At 50.2% G+C, this 16,870-nt stretch overlaps 1 protein-coding gene across 1 annotated transcript; it reads right to left on the bottom strand.

The window, feature by feature from the left end:
• Positions 1-6,588: 6,588 nt before the first annotated feature.
• On the bottom strand, positions 6,589-16,303 carry Icoslg (inducible T cell costimulator ligand). Its single transcript, XM_051187015.1, has 7 exons — positions 16,188-16,303; positions 14,596-14,723; positions 13,779-14,126; positions 11,950-12,252; positions 10,229-10,399; positions 9,093-9,122; positions 6,589-8,429 (listed from the first exon to the last, which is right to left on the bottom strand). The coding sequence occupies exons 1-7, from the start codon at positions 16,196-16,198 to the stop codon at positions 8,419-8,421; spliced, it is 1,002 nt and encodes a 333-aa protein (XP_051042972.1). The 5' UTR covers positions 16,199-16,303; the 3' UTR covers positions 6,589-8,418.
• Positions 16,304-16,870: the final 567 nt, after the last annotated feature.

Raw genomic sequence — 16,870 nt, 5'->3', positions numbered from 1 at the left:
ATTAAAGGCTGTGGGAACCTCCCTATGCCCATTCACACCATGCCAGGTACCAGAGAAAAATGGCAGCAACAAACATGTAAAGGCACAGCAGTAGCAAGAGACAAGGCTCTCAGGAACATTGCCTATCTGAGATTCACAAATCAGAGCTTTGCTTCCTGGGCAGACCTTTGCAACTTCAATTGCCACCTGCTGCTGTTCAGACATAGCCACAGGCAGGGTTTCTGTAGCCCTGGCTGTCCTGAACTCGCTCTGTAGACCAGGCTGGCCTCAAACTCAGAGATCCACCTGCCTCTGCCTCCTGAGTGCTGGCATTAAAGGTGTGCACCACCATTGCCCAGCTGATATCTCTTATATTCTAAGAGACTACAATTTTTGCTGGGCTTTGCAGTTAGAGTTAATAATATACCTTGAGGTCACTTAACATGGCTCTCCTACTGTGTTGTCAGTCTGAGATTTAACCTGTAACAACCAGCTTTCCTCTACTGTTTGCCATGAAATCATCCTTTACAACCTAAGCTAATTCATACCTGTAATCTTCTATTTTGTTCCCCCTCAAGACTCCTGAACCAGAAAGCAATGTGTGTATGTATCATTTGCTGAAAGCAATGAGGTTGAAACAAGTATATAAAATGATCATCCACCACAAACGTTGCACACAACATTTGGATATTGATTGACCAAAAAAAAAAAAAAAAAAAAAATGTTTGTAGTATTGTTTGTTGTCTGGGTCATTTGGGGTCAGTTGGAGCCAGTGACTTAATCCCTTGTAAAATTCTGTTAAAGATTTCTGTGAAATGTCCCTCATTACTTCTCTGTGTGATTCTTTCTGTGCTGTTTAATAAATATAGAACAAGGGGCTGGAGTGGTTAAGAGCACTGGCTGATCTTCCAGAGGACCTGAGTTCAATTCTCGGCACCTACATGGCGGCTCACAACTGTCTGTAACTCCAGTCTGACACCCTCACACAGATATACATGCAACCAAAACATCAATGCACATAAAATAAATAAATCTTTAAAAAATAAAGTTAAAAAAAAGTACAGAACAAATTTTTAAAAAGTACAGAAGAAATGAATCTGAGAGCCACAGCCACAGATTCAGAGTCCTACAACAAACAGAGGTAAAAACCCCACGGTTTTTACACACAGCAAGAGTGAAGCAGAGTTCAAACCTGGACCTGCTCTGGGTTAAATAAATGACACCAGGATGTTCTGTGATGCAACACTGACACATTACTGGTGACTCAGAGTTTAGCATTAATATTGTAAAACTGACCACAGGGTAAGTGAATATGAATAGTCTCTTCCTATTGGGAAATTGCACAGAGAAACCCTGTTTTGAAAAAAACAAAAATAAAAGACAAAAAAACAGAAAGAAAGAGGGAGGGGACAGAGAGAGGGAGAGAGGAAGGAATAAAGAGAGAGAGAGAGACAGACAGACAGATAGCAGAGTGGTGATCAAATAGCTAGTGGCCTGAATGGTAGCCCAGTGAGGCTCTGGAACCTGGCTGGCCAGTATGAAAGGTAGCTGGGTCTCAGCAGTCCCAGAGTCAGGTCACAGGAGTGATACTTGTATAACCATGAGTTGTCTTCCCCAAAAGACCCCCAGCCTGCTCATCTGAGAACCAGATAAGGTGCTACTGAGAAACACCTGTGAAAGAGAGCTAACCCCCCTGCTGTGCATAATGGGCTGATACCCCTAAATTCTAATAGTTTCTCTGGGATTTCTGCAAATGACTAACAATAGGAGTATTTCTGAATTGGTAGGTAGATGGGGTCCCAGGATGAGACAGAACTTAAATTCTAGAATTTCTAGACTCTATCTGTGGTGAATTTGGCTTCCAGGACCCCCCCGGGAGAGTCTCAGAGGTACAGTGGGCTAATGGGCTGGAGCTTTCGTGGGTCCTGCTGCATCTTACTTGGTGTCCAGTCCTGTGAACATGATGGGTTCATGATCACTGGGAAATACCTTAACCTGGGGCGGGGAGCCTGTGCAGCTGGAGCAGAGCAGACCCACCACTTAGCTTGTGCTCTGTGGATGCAGTAAACGGGGCTTCTGGTGTCCCTCTGAGTTCCTGTGGTCTAAACAGAGATAGACAGCGACTTTTTTTTTTTTTTAAATAGAAAACAAGGTGTTTTGAGGAATAGTATCATCAAATATCTTGGATACAGACGGTCCCTATAGAGGACCTGGGCCTGAGTGTCTGTTGCAGATATTTGATCGCACCAAGAAACTACAAGACTGTTAATAAAATTAACTTTGGATCAGGGAGAGGAACCAGGGACCCATTGACAGGAATTAGCCATAGAGAATATGGAGGAGCCAGGGATACGCATAGAAAGACACACCGGGAAGCGTTGGGAGGGACTTAGACATTTGCTGTCATTTTTGGTTTGGGATGGAAGGAGAGGCGACCTCTTGCTGGATCTCTAGCCAGAAGGGAAGGTCAGCTGGTGGGCGTTTCTCAGCTTCTCTGATCTAGCAGGTTTTTACCCCAGTATCTGACTCCCGGCTCTTCTTGGTAAATAGAACAACTTATATAAAAACAAGTGTCTATAGGAAGGGATGGATAAAAGGGGGCGACACTGCCCGAAGAAAGACCAGTGAAACCAGGAGCTGGCAGGGCGCTGAGCCACGGGCAAGGGCAAAAGCCCCACTGCTTCTTCGGGTCTCTCCCCACTGCAGACATCACTAGATGATCCCAAATGGACCAGGAAACAACTCTTTCCTCCTTCATTTCATTGTAGATGGGACAGACTGGTCCAAGATTCCTCCCAAGTGACCACTCAGCTGCTTTTTCAAACACTGGGCAGAATTAGACTTTTAGATATTTAATTTTTTTAAAAAAAGAAACCTGATTTTCTTTTGTCAGGAAGCATGGCTCAAGTATCTCCCTGGAATGTTTTTCTTGGAGGAGATGGTGGGAGGATTCCGATCCTCCTCACAGAGCCTTCTTATTAGAGGAGCCTAAAGAAACACAGAGGGTGTTAGGTGTCTGCCTCCATTTGCAGGCATACGCTAACTTAATTGTGGCTACAGGCTTCCAAGCAGTTGGTCACCCCAAGTGTAGCTAGGGAGGGTCACCTCTTCCATCATGGGCGCTCGTTGCTACACACCCAAGACTTAAAAACTCTAAAGAAAGCTTGTCACTGGGTATGGTGGTACACACCTTTAATCCCAGCATTCAGGAGTCAGAAGCAGGTGGATCTCTGTAAGTTCAAGACCAGCCTGGTTTACAAAGGGAGTTTCAGAACAGTCAGGGCTGTTACACAGAGAAAACCCTGTTTTGAATCCCCCTCCTCCCAAACAAACAGACAAAAACTTGTCAGTCCCTGTTCTCAATGCATGATCCAGTAGATGATGAGGCTCCTCTGGACAAATCTGTAGTGTTAAAAGGAGCCTGCCTGGTGTCTTGGGTCCAGCCAGTAGTCACTGGACTCAGTGGCAAAGCTCCTGTTCAGTGGGTTCAGGTTTACAGATGGACAAACTAAACTCCCTTTGTGAAAACTACCATGTGTTGTTTCAGCTCACTGACTAGCTATTTCTGGAGATGGGATTTGGCCCTCCCACTTCAAACCCAATCCTGTTGGTTTCCAAATGGTCTCCAAAACCTCCTTCCTGAGTTAGGCTAGCTCCTGATTCTGGAACAGGGAGAAGAATGAGGAAATAGTCAAAGAATAAGGACATGGTGGCTGTTACTTATCTTGTAATATAAAGAAAAGCAGGTAATGGGGGGGAGGGGCGAATCCTAGCACCAGACTTTTCGACATCCATTCATAACCAAAAGCAAGATAGCTTACTCCATGTTCTATGTTTTCTATAAGGTTTATCCAGGAACTTACTGAGCCCCATCATTGAACAGTATGTACCCAGTAGTATTAATTTATTATGTGTGTAGTTTGGATTCAACATTCTTTTATTAAGGTGGCATTACATAGCACTGTCTTCCAGGCAAACAAGTGTCATGACATTAGCTGTACCCACATGCAAAAGATTGTCATAGTAAGGCTTGTTGATTGTTGATGTCTCCCACAGTGTTTGGATGTTTTTCAAGAATGAAAAAGCCAGAAAACTTCAGCAAGTTACATATATCTGAGCTAATTCTTTAAGAAGCCATCTGGGGTGATTCCAGCCACTCCCTGCCAATCTTGAGTCACATACTACAATCCCCTGGACTGGCCCCAGGAGCCTGCCTCATAAGAGTCCCTTCTCTCTTGGACCTAGACTCTGTCCCTTCTCAGCATGAAGCAGCTACGACTGTCATTGCCCCTTTCCCCCCACAGTTGTGGTGTCTACCTCTGGGGAGGCCCAGGGGACTCAAGGCAAGTTAGAGGGACAGAGACAGGTAAAGCAAAACCCTGAGGTAGTGGCTTCTTTTTTCCCAGAAGACATAAGGAGGACTAACAGTAGGAAAGCACCAGGTAGGTATCCAAACAGCCCACAGGGGAAAGGGAAGGACCTAGAGGCCAGTTAAAATACCAGAACACCAGGAAGATTCCATTTCCACAGTCCCAGGCTTAGGGCTCCTCCCATCCCAAAGGGATAAAGCTGTTACTTTGTTACTTGCTGTTCTTTGGCTGTCTTTCCCAGATATTTAGTCCTTTGTTGGTCCCAGCAACCCCCAGGATCAGCAACAAGGTTGCCAAGTGATTTTTTTAAAGTAACATTTCCACTTCTGAATTATAATGTGGCACAGTAGATTGTCTTAGCCTGTCGTGTCTAAAGGCTTAGTTGGCAAATTCTCCCTCTTGGTCCTGAGAGATCATGATAACTGTCTCTTCCCCCACCACAAGCATCTTCTCTGTCACACCTTGGTGTCACAAATAGCTCACGGTTTGAATTCTCTACCAAAGGGTTGTCTTTCTCCCTATGGTTTCCCTCAGAACCTTGGAGGCCACTTCCATCCTCCCTGAGGACTGATGTCACACCTTTATTGGAGCTGTGGGGGCCTGACCATGTCTGCAGTGTCCTCATGAGGCTGTTGAATACACCCTGAAAGAGTCTGTCCCAGTGTGAGTTCCTCAAGACCACATTTATGTCCTAGTGCTAGGGACTGGCTGAGGGGGCATCACAGGGCAATGAAGCACAGGGAATTAGGACAGGGCAGCCAAGCCGGGTGATGGTGGCACACACCTTTTATCCCAGCACTCAGGAGGCAGAGGCAGGAGGATCTCTGTGAGTTCAAGCCTGATCTACAAGAGCTAGTTCTGGGACAGGCTCCAAAGTGACAAGAGAAACCCTATCTTGAAAAGCAAAACCAAAAAAAAAAAAAAAGAGGCAACTGGATAACAAAGCTCATGGGCTCATGGGCTTTTGCTATGTGCAGCACTAAAAGGGCTGGGAATGATGCTGAATGTTAGAGCTGTATGAGTAAGTAACTACCAGACCCCATTGCTAAAAATGAAGCAGCATGTCCTTATCCCAGCCTGCAGCTTCCCAACTCAACAGCTGCCTCAGAGCATTTGGGGCTGGGGGCAGGGGTTCCAGTTCTTTGAGAAACCAGTTTCCATAGCCTGCCTCCTACCCACAGCAGCTCACTTAGAAGTTACAGGCCCTCCAACAACCCAGCATGCTGGGATCACACCCTCAGAGGATGGGTGGAACCCTGGAAAGAGCTCCAAGGTCAGGGGCCTGGAAAAGGGAGACCAGGGGAGGGACTGTTTAGCAGTGGAGACAAGCAGTGTGTGGTGACCACATGTGACTAAAGGCTTATTGGAAAGAGGCAGGAGTGAAGTCTGTTCTGGGCATGGACTGTGCTGATTAAGCCAAGAATCCACCAGTCCCCAGGAAGATGCACATCATGGGAATGTCTGAAGGGAATGCAGGGATCTTGGGGTGGGGGGAGGCTGTCTAGAAAAGGGGCAGCATGAAGCCTCTTCTCTGCTTTTTTGGGATAGGAGGGACTCTCTACCAATGATCAGCCATGGCCATGGCGGGAGCCTTGGGGTGGCAAGGAGGCTTGGTCTCCCAGCATCCTCTGAGCTGTGGGTGGGACAAAGGACTGCAATGGATGAAATCATTCTCAGATTGCCACAGCAGCTGCCTCATTAGCTGCATGGGTTTGTCCTCCCTTTAAAAGGTTGGGCTGGGAGGGAGACACAGGCATCAAACTGGTGCTGGACCTGGGATGGGTACTCTGTAAGAGCGCAAGCATCCTCAGATCCAGGTCAGAGCAGACCAGGCAGAAGCAGAGAGAAGTTAACTTTTCTTGAGGCTGGTCATTTCGGAGCCACAGCAGTCACATTCCAGGATAGTCTCTATCAGGAATATCTGAACTGAACAGACCAATAGGAAGACTCTGTTCTATAGGACACAGTGATTAGATGAGATCATGCTAGGGGCCACCTGCCCTGTCCACCTATCAGAAGGCAACCACTGTGGTCAGGCCTTTCCCCCTTGGGACCCTTCTGGGCTCTATGGGATGCTGAGAGTTACCTCTGGCTTCTGTGTCAGGATTGTAACAAGCCCCAAGGGTGACTGCCCATGTCCCCTGAGGAACAGAGCCACCTGTAGTGGTAGCCTTGCAAGAGCAACAGCTGGGCTAATAGAGCCAGGCTTTCCACATGACAAGCCACCAGACACAAGGCAGAAAACACATCTTGTATTTATTCCCTTGTCAGAGTTCTGGAAATCACTATGAGAATATTGAAAGCCAGTCCCGCCTACAACCCAGATAAAGAATGCCGGCAAGGTTCTGGGCTGAAGGAGGCAGAAGGTACAGGGCAGGTCTTATGAATGCTGATGTGTTGTGGGACACACACACACACACACACACACACACACACACACACGCCCAGGGGTCCATGGGAAAGTGGGGACCTGCTGGGATCAGCAGGCGATGACTGTAGAGCAAGCAGCCCAAGGTCTAAGCAGAGGCCATAGAGACGAAGTTGGTGAGGGTTCCCACTGCCTCCAAAAGTGGTGGGAACAGAGCTTGTGGTGTGCTGAGGCAGCTGGGCAGCAGGGTTGACCACTTTCTGACAGAAAGTAGTAGACTGGTCTTTCTGCTGGGCTGTCACAAACCCACCCCCACAAGACCCCTGGGGCATGGCTGTGTCCTGGAACTTGGATAGGCACTGCACCCCAGCTTCTTGCACCCCAGGGACTTCTTCATGCTTCCTTGCTGTAGCTGCCAACTCAAGACCCACAATGATGATTGCTATTTCACGAACACATAATGCTTTGCAGGAAGAAGTGGATGTCTATACCCATCCAATAAATAAGTCCATGTGAGGAGCCTGTGCAGAAAAGTAGCTAGGCCCTCATAATACTGATCCCCTTGAGCCTGACCCCAGGGTTCTCACTGCTTGACTCCTGCTCCGTCCAGGCCTGGGGTCTCACATCCGTCAGCAGTGAGCAGTGGGCATATAGCAAGCAGGCCCTTACTGCCCAGGACTTTCAGGCCTCTGGGGAGGGAGGAGAGGGTGTTTGCCCACCAGTAGGGTCAGATGCTGTGTCCCATTGGGGAATCCGTGCCCCTACTGCATCTCCCTGGAGTTGGTACACACCTAGGTTACACAGCAGCCAACTTTGCAGAACAATCTAGAGCCAAACTGGCTAGCTCTGTTCTAGCCAATAACATAGAGACTCTAGAGGCTGTGGCCACCTGGTGGGCCTGGTGGCTCCAAGAATGGCAGGTCTTCATATAGGTCTTCATGGGCTGCTGAGACCCAGTTAGTAAAGCTGTTCTCTCCCAGCTTTGTGTTCAGTCTGAAAGAGAAGCATTCCTGCTTCTGTATCCACAGGCTAGTCAGGCACGAGGGCCTTCAGTGATGAGTGAGCAGCATCCATGTGTGGCACATGTCTTGCTTTGAGGCATGTCCCTTTGCTGTTGCAAAGCCAAGGACCCCAAACCTCTGAGCCCAGCCCTTATCACCAACAGCAGGTTCTCTGGAGACAAAAACCCCACGCATCCTTTAGGAGGCCCAAGTAGGTTGAGACCAAAATAAATACAGTCTGGCTTTCTCCCCTCCTGAAAGTCCTGTAGGGAAATGGTCTCTCTCCTGAAAGTCCTGTAGGGAAACGGTCTCCAGTGGATTTTGTAGGTGCTTTCACAGTGGCTCAAATGCCCTTTTCCTAAGAACCAGAGGCTGAGTCACGTGCTCTGGAGCTCCAGCTGGGGAAAGACCTCCCCACAAGTGCCGCCTCTCTGTGCTGATGGCTGGGTGGGAGCCACTCACTGGGGGCTCTGTATTCTGATATTGCTGCTGCCCACTGAAAAGGTCTCCCTTGAGGTTTCTGGGATTAATCCTCTATGCCTCTCAAGGCCAGGGACTCCTGTCCCCTATCACAGCACTTAAGCAGACAGCTCATTGTCCGCTTCTGCGGTGGCCTGTGTGAGTTGGTTCTGAAGCTGTATCCAACATCCACCGGGTGGCGTCTCACAGAAGCCCAGTCCACATAGAGGGCAGAGTCCTGTCAGGCATGGTCTTGGAAGGAAGAAGAGAGAGGAAGGTGAAAGCAGGCCACACCTCTTTATGCTTGCCCAGCAAGCCATCCTCAGTGTTTTAATTTCGGAGACAATGAAATGATTCTTTCCAGGACTCAGACTGGTGAAGGGAAAGGGGCTACAAACTAGAAGAGTCACATGATTGGGTTAGGACCAAGTGGCCCGACACTAGCTTGTCCAGCCTGGAGTGGAATGTATCATCCATCCAAGCCTGCTCACCTAGCAAACAGGCTCTGCTACTGCACTAAAGGGACCACAAACCCTGGCCCACCCCCTTAAGAGGGAAAAGCTAAGTTTAGGGAGGTGCAGTCACTGAGGTGGCAAAGGCGCTTAGAGTTAGAGATATCTTCTGGTGGTCAACATCATATGGATGTCTTTTCAATACTGGGAGATGAATCCACACCTCTGGAGATATGAAAGGTCCAACTGCCACTGTGCAGGCACACCTCTACCAAGAGAGACTGAGCCGCTAGTCACAGAGTCAATGGGTCCAACAGAGCAGAGGCAAGAGGGGCCTAGGGACCTTTGCCAGGGCTCTCTGTTGTGCAGGATCCAGAAGTTTGCAGGGTTTCTACATCTATGAATCATCAGGTATTTAAACTATCAACTGAAGGTGTGAAAGGCCCCCACAAGGCACACTCACCTATGGGTTCCTGCTCTACAGTCCGGGGACCTGTGGGTCAAAGCAGACAGGTTCAGGCTTTGTGGGAAGGTAGGCTCACAAAAACATCACCTCGTCTGTCCACCCTGCCCACCAAGACTTCTGCTCCAGGCAGGAAAGGGCTCCCACTGGGATTCCCCGGACAACCTTGCCTTTAAGAGAAGATGGATTTTAAGGAGCAAGTGTGCAAACATTTAAGTCACTTTGTGTCAGGGCTGGAGAGGTGGCTCAGTGGTTAAGAGCACTTGCTGCTCTTGCAGAGGACCTGGGTTCAGTTCCTGACACCCACAAGGGTGGCCCACAACCACTTATAACTTTAGATCCATGCTCTCTTCTGACCTGTATGGGCTTCTGCACACAAGTGGTACACATACATACACACATACAAGTAAAATTAGATTTATAGTGGTGCTTTGTGTCCCCAGCTCAGGGGCCATGGCACAGCCTGACCAGATGAGTAGGGGGCTGTGAGCTGGGGAGAGCAATTCAGACATCACTAGTATTAGCCACATACTGGGAACACAAGGGTAGCTTGTAGGGAAGGGGAGGAGGGTTTGTCAGGGATGGAGCCAGGCTGTGAGCTGGCACAGGGCTCCATTTAGCTTCATCAACTTCCTGAGTCCTTCCAGCATTTCTAGACTTCCTTGCCATAGATTCTGCACTGTGGGCCATGTGCAGGACATGGTGACTTCACCACTTTCTGGGCCTGTCCTTGAGTACACAAAACTCCAGGCACATAGCCTTGCCCGTGCCTTAGAGCAGCATCAGTTGGCTTCCACAGAAATGAACTAAATCCAGTCTCTGGGAACTGAACTTGTATCCTTTAGGAGATAAGTATGAGAGTGAGCCTTTAAAGGCTGAGTGCTCTCCAGCTCATCCATCCCACCTCTGAATGTAGACTCCATCACGCCCTGGAGCCGGAATGTGAGCTTCTTGCCACTAGTATGGCTCTATTGGAAACAGAGGGCCTAAGCCTCTTCTGAGGAGGCTTCAGGCTCTTGCTAAGCATGCCTATGCTTTTAAGGGCAAATCTTAAATAAAATCTCAGAGTGTAGAAAGCTGTAAAAGCCAAAGCATTCATAGCAACAGTGTAAACAGTCAACGAGTCTCGTGCAAACCTGTATACTGTCTGCAGGAACACCTGCTTCTGCAAACCCAGGTGAAAATGATACCCACTACCACCAGTAGTAGTAGGATAGCAAGGATGATGAAAATGGCCACATTTTTCTTCTGGCTGTGGTTTTCTTGTGGATCCTTTGTGATCTTATCATTGTTTCCAGTGTAATTTTCTGCAAGAAAGCAGAAATGGGCTGGGGATGTGGCTCAATGGGTACAGTGCTTGCTTAGCATACATTAAGCCCTGGGTTCAATCCCAGTACCACATAAATAGGATGTGGCAGAGCACACCTGTAATCCCAGCACTCCAGAGGCGGAGGAAGAGGACCATTTCAAGGTCACCTTGGCTACACAGTGAATTTGAGATCAGCCTAAGCTACATGAGACACTGTCTAAGGAAAAGAAATATGGCCAGATGGTGGTGGCTCACACCTTTAATCCCATCACCAGGAGGCAGGGGTCAGCCTGGCCTACAGAGCAAGTTCTAGGATGGCCAGAGCTACACAGAGAAACCCTGTTTCAAGCCTCCCTACTCCCCCACACACACACAAAAGAAAAAGGAAATGGGAAAATGCCCAAGACTTAAAGGACCTTGATGGGGAGGACTTTTCCATGGAAAGGAAGAGGCAGATTTTTAAAAACTTCACTGTCATCACGTTGTGAGTTTTAAAGCCTCAGGCTGGTATGGGGTGCTCTTTCAGGTGAGGGTCCCCATCCTACCATGAAACTCGAAGCTTCAGTCAGTTCCTGGGCTTGTAAGGAAGGGGTATGAAAGAAACTCAGTGTATGGGAGTTTGTTTCCACCAATAGTTTCAGAGTCTTAGGGCATGGCTTTGGACGTGATCCCTTATTAGAAGAAGGATACTCATGAGCTCTCTCTCTCTCTCTCTCTCAGGGTGACAAGTTGAGAGCTGACCATCATCCTGTATCACAGCATCCTGTGCCCCCCCCCCCCAAGCAGTGGCACGTGAGTGTTCCCTAATTTAAATATTTGTTAATCTTTTACTCAGGCATTCCTGGACTTCCTTAATCCACCCTTCATGTCAGGCTCTCATGGGGGTGAATCTCTTTGATGTTTATACAATACACAAGTACTCACTGTGACAGTTCAGTAGCACTGAGTATGCCAATACAGTGCCATCACTGACCCCAAAGAAGGCAGCCCCTCCTCACCCCACTGTACCCAGTTTCTGGCCTCTTCTCACCTGCATTCTCCCTCTGTGGACCACCTATTTGGGACTCTTCTTATGAATAGAATCGTGATTCTGATATCTGGGGACTGGCTGGATTCCTCACCTGGACTGGGATGGCTATGGCCTTTGGGGAGGGTCATGTCTTTGTGGTCCATAGAGGATCCAGCCAGCAGCCTAAGCCCAGCTGAATGCCCTGGAAGGGCACATGTTCAAAGGAAGAGAATGTGGGGGAGTGCCCTCCATCCTGGTCTGTTGTGCCTATTGAGATGCACCAGGCCCTACAGAGCCCTAGTCCTCCCTGGTTAAAGAGCCCAAGAAACAGCTACTACAGATGGTAGCCATGCTAATCATTTACCTGGACAGTGAGTAAAGGTTACTGTGACAGGCCTGAGCAGGACTCTCTATCCTCGCCTTCAGAAACCAAGAGCCCCTCATGGCTACTTTCTGTAGGGAGTCTATGCATAAATAGGCCTCTCCTATCACACAACCTAGTTGCCCCCAGAGTCTGTGCCGCCTGGCCTGGGCCTCACCTGCCTGGCTGATGCTGGTGAGGTTCTGATGGAGGACCACATTCTCTATAGAACAACTAACGTTCACATGGGCCGCCCATGGTGCCCATGGGATCCGCAAGGTGCTGACCACATCATACAGGCCCCGCTCGTTCAAGTAGACAGTATTATTCTGCAGACTCTCGGCTATCAGGCTGTTGTCTGTCCTGTTGATCCAGTACAGGTTGGGCCTGGGGTAGCCATTTGTGGACATGCAGGTGAAGGTGAGTTCTTGGCTTGAGATGGGGCTACCAGAGGTACTGATGACAGGTGTGCTGAAATTCGCTGTAGGGAGAGGAGACAGTGGTGAGGCGGGCTCAGACCAGTGGGGAAGCCTGATCACAGCAAAGCCAAAGAACTTCATGCTGTTGGGCGGTGGTGGCACACACCTTTCATCCCAGCCCTTGGGAGGCAGAGATAGGTCTGGGTGAGTTCTAGGCCAGCCTACAGTCTACAGCCTACAGTCTACAGAGTGAGTTCCAGGACAACCAGGGCAGTTACACTGAGAAACCCTGTCTCAAAAACTGACCCTCACCCCCCCCCCCCGGAAAAAAAAAATAAGATTTGATCCCTTCTGTGGCCACCCAGACATACATGCTGACAAATACCCACATGCATAAATACTTTAAAACAAGAGAAGAGCTGATAGTCAGCCTGCCCTTTTCTCTGCACCCTGGTCTGCTGGGCACATGCTCCAGCTGTCACCAGCACTGCCCTGCTGCCATGCCTCTCCCTCCAGGATGGCCTGAAACCTGAAACTATGGGACATCTCTGTTTCTTTGTCATCAGTCTAATATCAAGTGTTTTGGTCATAAGAGTACAAAAAAGTAATTAGAGCAGCTAGCCATTGGGGGTGGGGTTAGGGGTGTGGAGAATGACACTGAGCTTGTGGGCGGTGATGTCTCCCACACCAAACTCCTGATCCCTCATGTGGGCCTAGTGATCCTCACTGTAGACATACTGCCTCCCCACCAAGGGCCCCCAAATCCTGGGTGGAGTAAGCTTCCCCTTATAGCTGTCCTCGTTTAGGTTTCCAACACTCCTTACTCCTTGTGTATACACGCATTTGAGAACAAGCTGGGGGGTGAGGGTGGCTGTGTGTACCCGTTTGTGTGAGTCTGCACCTGGAAGCCAGAGTAGAACCTCCATAGGAGCTGTCCACCTTGTTTTTTAGGGTCTTTTTTTTTTTTTTTTTTTTTTAAAGGAGGCAGAAGCTCTCATTGACCCAAAGCTCAGTGGGCAAGACTGGCTAGCCAGTAAGCCAAGAATTCACCTATCTCTGCCTTCCTAGTGCTAGAACCAAATAAATGCACGCGCCACTCTGCCTGACTTTATATGGGCACTGGATTGAAGTAAGTCCTCACATTTGTATGGTAAGCACTCCTACTGAATGAGTCGTCACCACCCCTCCACCCCCACCCCCGCCCATTAACTCAGTTTCTGGTGTCTACTTTGAGTTGAATTGAGCAGCTGCAGACAGAGATGGCTAGCTAGGCAGTTCTCAGAAATCAGAGGGTCTTGAGTTATGAACTCTGCTCAGAGAAGAGCTGCATAGGTAAAGAGGAGCCCACCACAAAGACAGGGATGTTCAGGAGCACCAGGCTGAATAAAGCCAGTCCTTGGGCTGGAGAGATGGCTCGGTGGTTAAAATATTGCCTCCTCTTCCAAAGGTCCTGAGTTTAATTCCCAGCAACCACATGGTGGTTCACAACCACCTAGAATGAGATCTGGTGCTATCTTCTGGCCTGCAGACACTTATACCTAATAAATAAATGTAAAGAAAAAGAAGCCAGTTCTCTGGAGGGTCTTACCTGCCACATGCAGCCTTATTGTCTCTTTTAAGACTTCACTTAAGTCTTCAGACTCAAATACCAGGCACGTGAACTCCTGGGAGTCCTGGGGGGTGACATTCTGCAGGGACAGAGAGAAGTTACCCTGCTTCATGCGCTCCAGTGACAGATGGGCCCGGTTCTTGTACTGGCTGTCCACATACAACTCTGTAGACCCATTAGGCAGGTGATAAGTCACCACAGTTTTTGAGCTCTCAATTTGCCAATAGACATACAGATCATTCAGGTTGAAATGGCTTTTGTGGGTGTCTGCACAGAGGAGCTCCACATCGCTGCCCACCATTGCATGGATTTCCTTGACTTCACTCTCTGCAGAGTCAGAAGTGGCACAATTTATTACTCAAGATCCAAACATTAAACCCATCCCAACCCACCAAGCCAAGGAAGGAATCTATCACTGAGGTTCATCAGGATGGTGGGTGAGAGTCTTGTAACAACCCAGGTGAGAGATACAAGCTTCTACCTAGTGCCAACATTGGTCCCTCCCTGACTTTGGCAGGGTCTGGCACCCCAGCTCTTCCCAAAGGTGGCTTTATGGTTCGCCATGCAGAGACCAGAAGGGACATTCTATTAACTCCAAGCAAGAAATCCAATGAGAAGTACAGAGTTTGGGAAAGCCCTTCCCTTTATGACCTCCAACCAACCCTGTATATATCAGCCTAGGTATGGTACCCCAGCTCTCTCCAGTGGGCCTCTGGAGAGTCCAGAGGGGCTATACCCAGGGCTTCTCTGATGCCCTGCATCTGTGCATTGCATGGCATGGAGCATCCCAACTTACCAGCGCACAAGCAGCTGATGAGCAGCAAGAGCAGACAAGGACTGGAAAAGAACCCTCCTGGGAGACAAATGAGATGATGCTTCCTCCAGACTTGCTGGCTGGCTCCCAAGGATGAGACATGGTGACACCTGTCAGAGATGTGAACTCGCCTATAGCAAGACCTTTGGCTGGTATTCCAGAGACCTCAGAGAATCCAACCAGGCCCATACACGTCCCTTCTCCCCACCCACGGCAAGTCCCCAGGGCCTGGCAGCCCCCAAACTCTGAAAGACAGTTGATTTGTGTGATAACAAGGGGCACTGAGCGCCACTGCTGAGGCTGGTGCCCCTTCCCTGTGACCTAACTTTCCTGAAGAGGGACACAAAACTGTAGGAAGCTGCATTTGAGGTGACAAGGACATGAAGACACCTGGTTGCCCAAGGGAGGCAGGCTCAGGTAAGTGACAGGGTCATCTGAAACCAAACTTGGTGGGGTCCCATGTTCCAGACCCTTCCTTGGTGGCTGGAATGCTTCTTCCAGACTCAGAAGAGTCAGGAGTCACTTTGTGTCCTGGGTACCTCAGCCTTGCCATCTCTTACAAGCCACACAGGAGGCCTTTCTGGTGTGGGGTATGGAGGTTGGGGGGGTAAGTGGTAGGGGAGTGAGTGGGGGGAGGGGCGGGCAATGAGGGGGTGGGAAACGAGGAGGCGCCTCACCCTACTCTAAAGCAGCCTTTGTACTTTAGCCAGTGCGTGCCCAGTCTCCCAAGACCACCTGTTCTATGCAGACTTTGGTATAAGACCCAGCAGTGGGCACATAGCTTTTCAGCTGACATCCGAAACCTCGCCCAGCCCCGCTAAACAGAAGTGCTGAAACTCTCAGAAGCTTGTCCAAGAGAAACCCTTGGTCAGGGGGCAAGCCATCATGCCTCAGGCTTAGGGATCTCACACCCAAACTTAAGCCAGCCACTGGCCATCAGTAACTCCATAGCCTGCAGGTGTTCCCCTTTTTTCTCCCTGAAGACTCTGTAGGTAGGACACCTATGGGCAGAGAGTCTCCCCAAGTAGCCAAGGGGGACAGGGTGTCCACTGCACAAGTGCCTGAGGGGACATTATAGCGAAAAGCTGGAGCGCAAAACTGTCACACACACAAACACACCCCTCCCACTTCCCCCTGGCCAGGCCGGATCTGTGGGATGCCAAGCCCTATCCCCAAGCAGTGGGTATCAACTGGTCTTTGAGGTAGCGCACATCCTTCCTTCTGGGAAGTCAGCTGGGAGAAGGGCGGCGGCGGGTAAGCCTGTGCCAGGGGCTGGTGTGAGACTTCACCTTCAGCCTCCGCTTCTGCCCTTCCTCCTCCCACGAGTTGCCTGCCCACACACCGGTCTGGTCGCTGGTGCAGCGGGTTGGCCGCGCGCCGCCCCCTGCTGTTCATGCTGTCAGGTCCAGGTGAGCCGGTGGGGAACAGGGGGCACCCGCCCGCTACTGGGCCACAGCCAGCGCTTCCTACCGTCGGGCGCTCTCGGCCTGGACTCAGCCAGGTGGGTCCCCGGCTCCAGCCCACGGCTCCCCCGCCCCATCCCACTCACGGGACGCGACCGCGAAGGGACTCACTTTCGCAGCATGGTGCGAGCGCAGAATCCGGGCTGCTGGACCTCGAGGCCCGTTGGGCTGCAGTTGCCGGAGTCCCAGAGTTCTCGGGGGACCACGGAGTTGGGGGCTGCTAGGACTTGGGGCGCAGAGATCTGAAGCTACGAGGACGGGCTGTAACTGCGCTGGCTAGCACAGCGCGCCTGGCCGGTAGGGTACAACCCAGATCCCCGCCCTCCGGCCCGTCCCTCCTGCCACAGCCTGGGGGCGGGAAGAGGCGAGAGCGGAAGGTCTCGCTCAGGCTCCAGAGAGCAGCCCAGTCTGATGCTGGGTAGGGACAGAGCCTGCTTGTCGGCGGGGTGGAATCATGGGCCTGAGTTACAGGTGCAAGGGTGTAGAGTAGTTTGTAGGTGGTGGAACGCAAAAGGCCGACCGGCAAAAGAAAACTGGGGCTGAGGGTGCGGGTGAGAAGGCATAGCACTCAGCCACTGGCCTCCAGCGTTGCCCAGAACATGCCAGGTCAGGCCGCTGTGTCCTTCCTCTAGAGCCCCGTGTGGGACCCTATCTTGCACAAGATGAACCTGGGTTCAGAGCCCGGACCTGGGGCTGGTCCAGCCCCATAGATGAGCAGAGAACCTAAAGATTAGGAATTAGTGAGAGTGAGTGGAAGGCAGGCAGGTGGGAGGGGAGTGGGGGCCAGCAGGAGG

This window comes from Phodopus roborovskii, unplaced genomic scaffold (genome assembly GCF_943737965.1).
Source record: "Phodopus roborovskii unplaced genomic scaffold, PHOROB, whole genome shotgun sequence".
Classification (NCBI taxonomy): Eukaryota; Metazoa; Chordata; class Mammalia; order Rodentia; family Cricetidae; genus Phodopus; species Phodopus roborovskii.
Note: the sequence above shows the minus strand (reverse complement) of the source record. Positions and strands in the feature narration are given on the sequence as shown.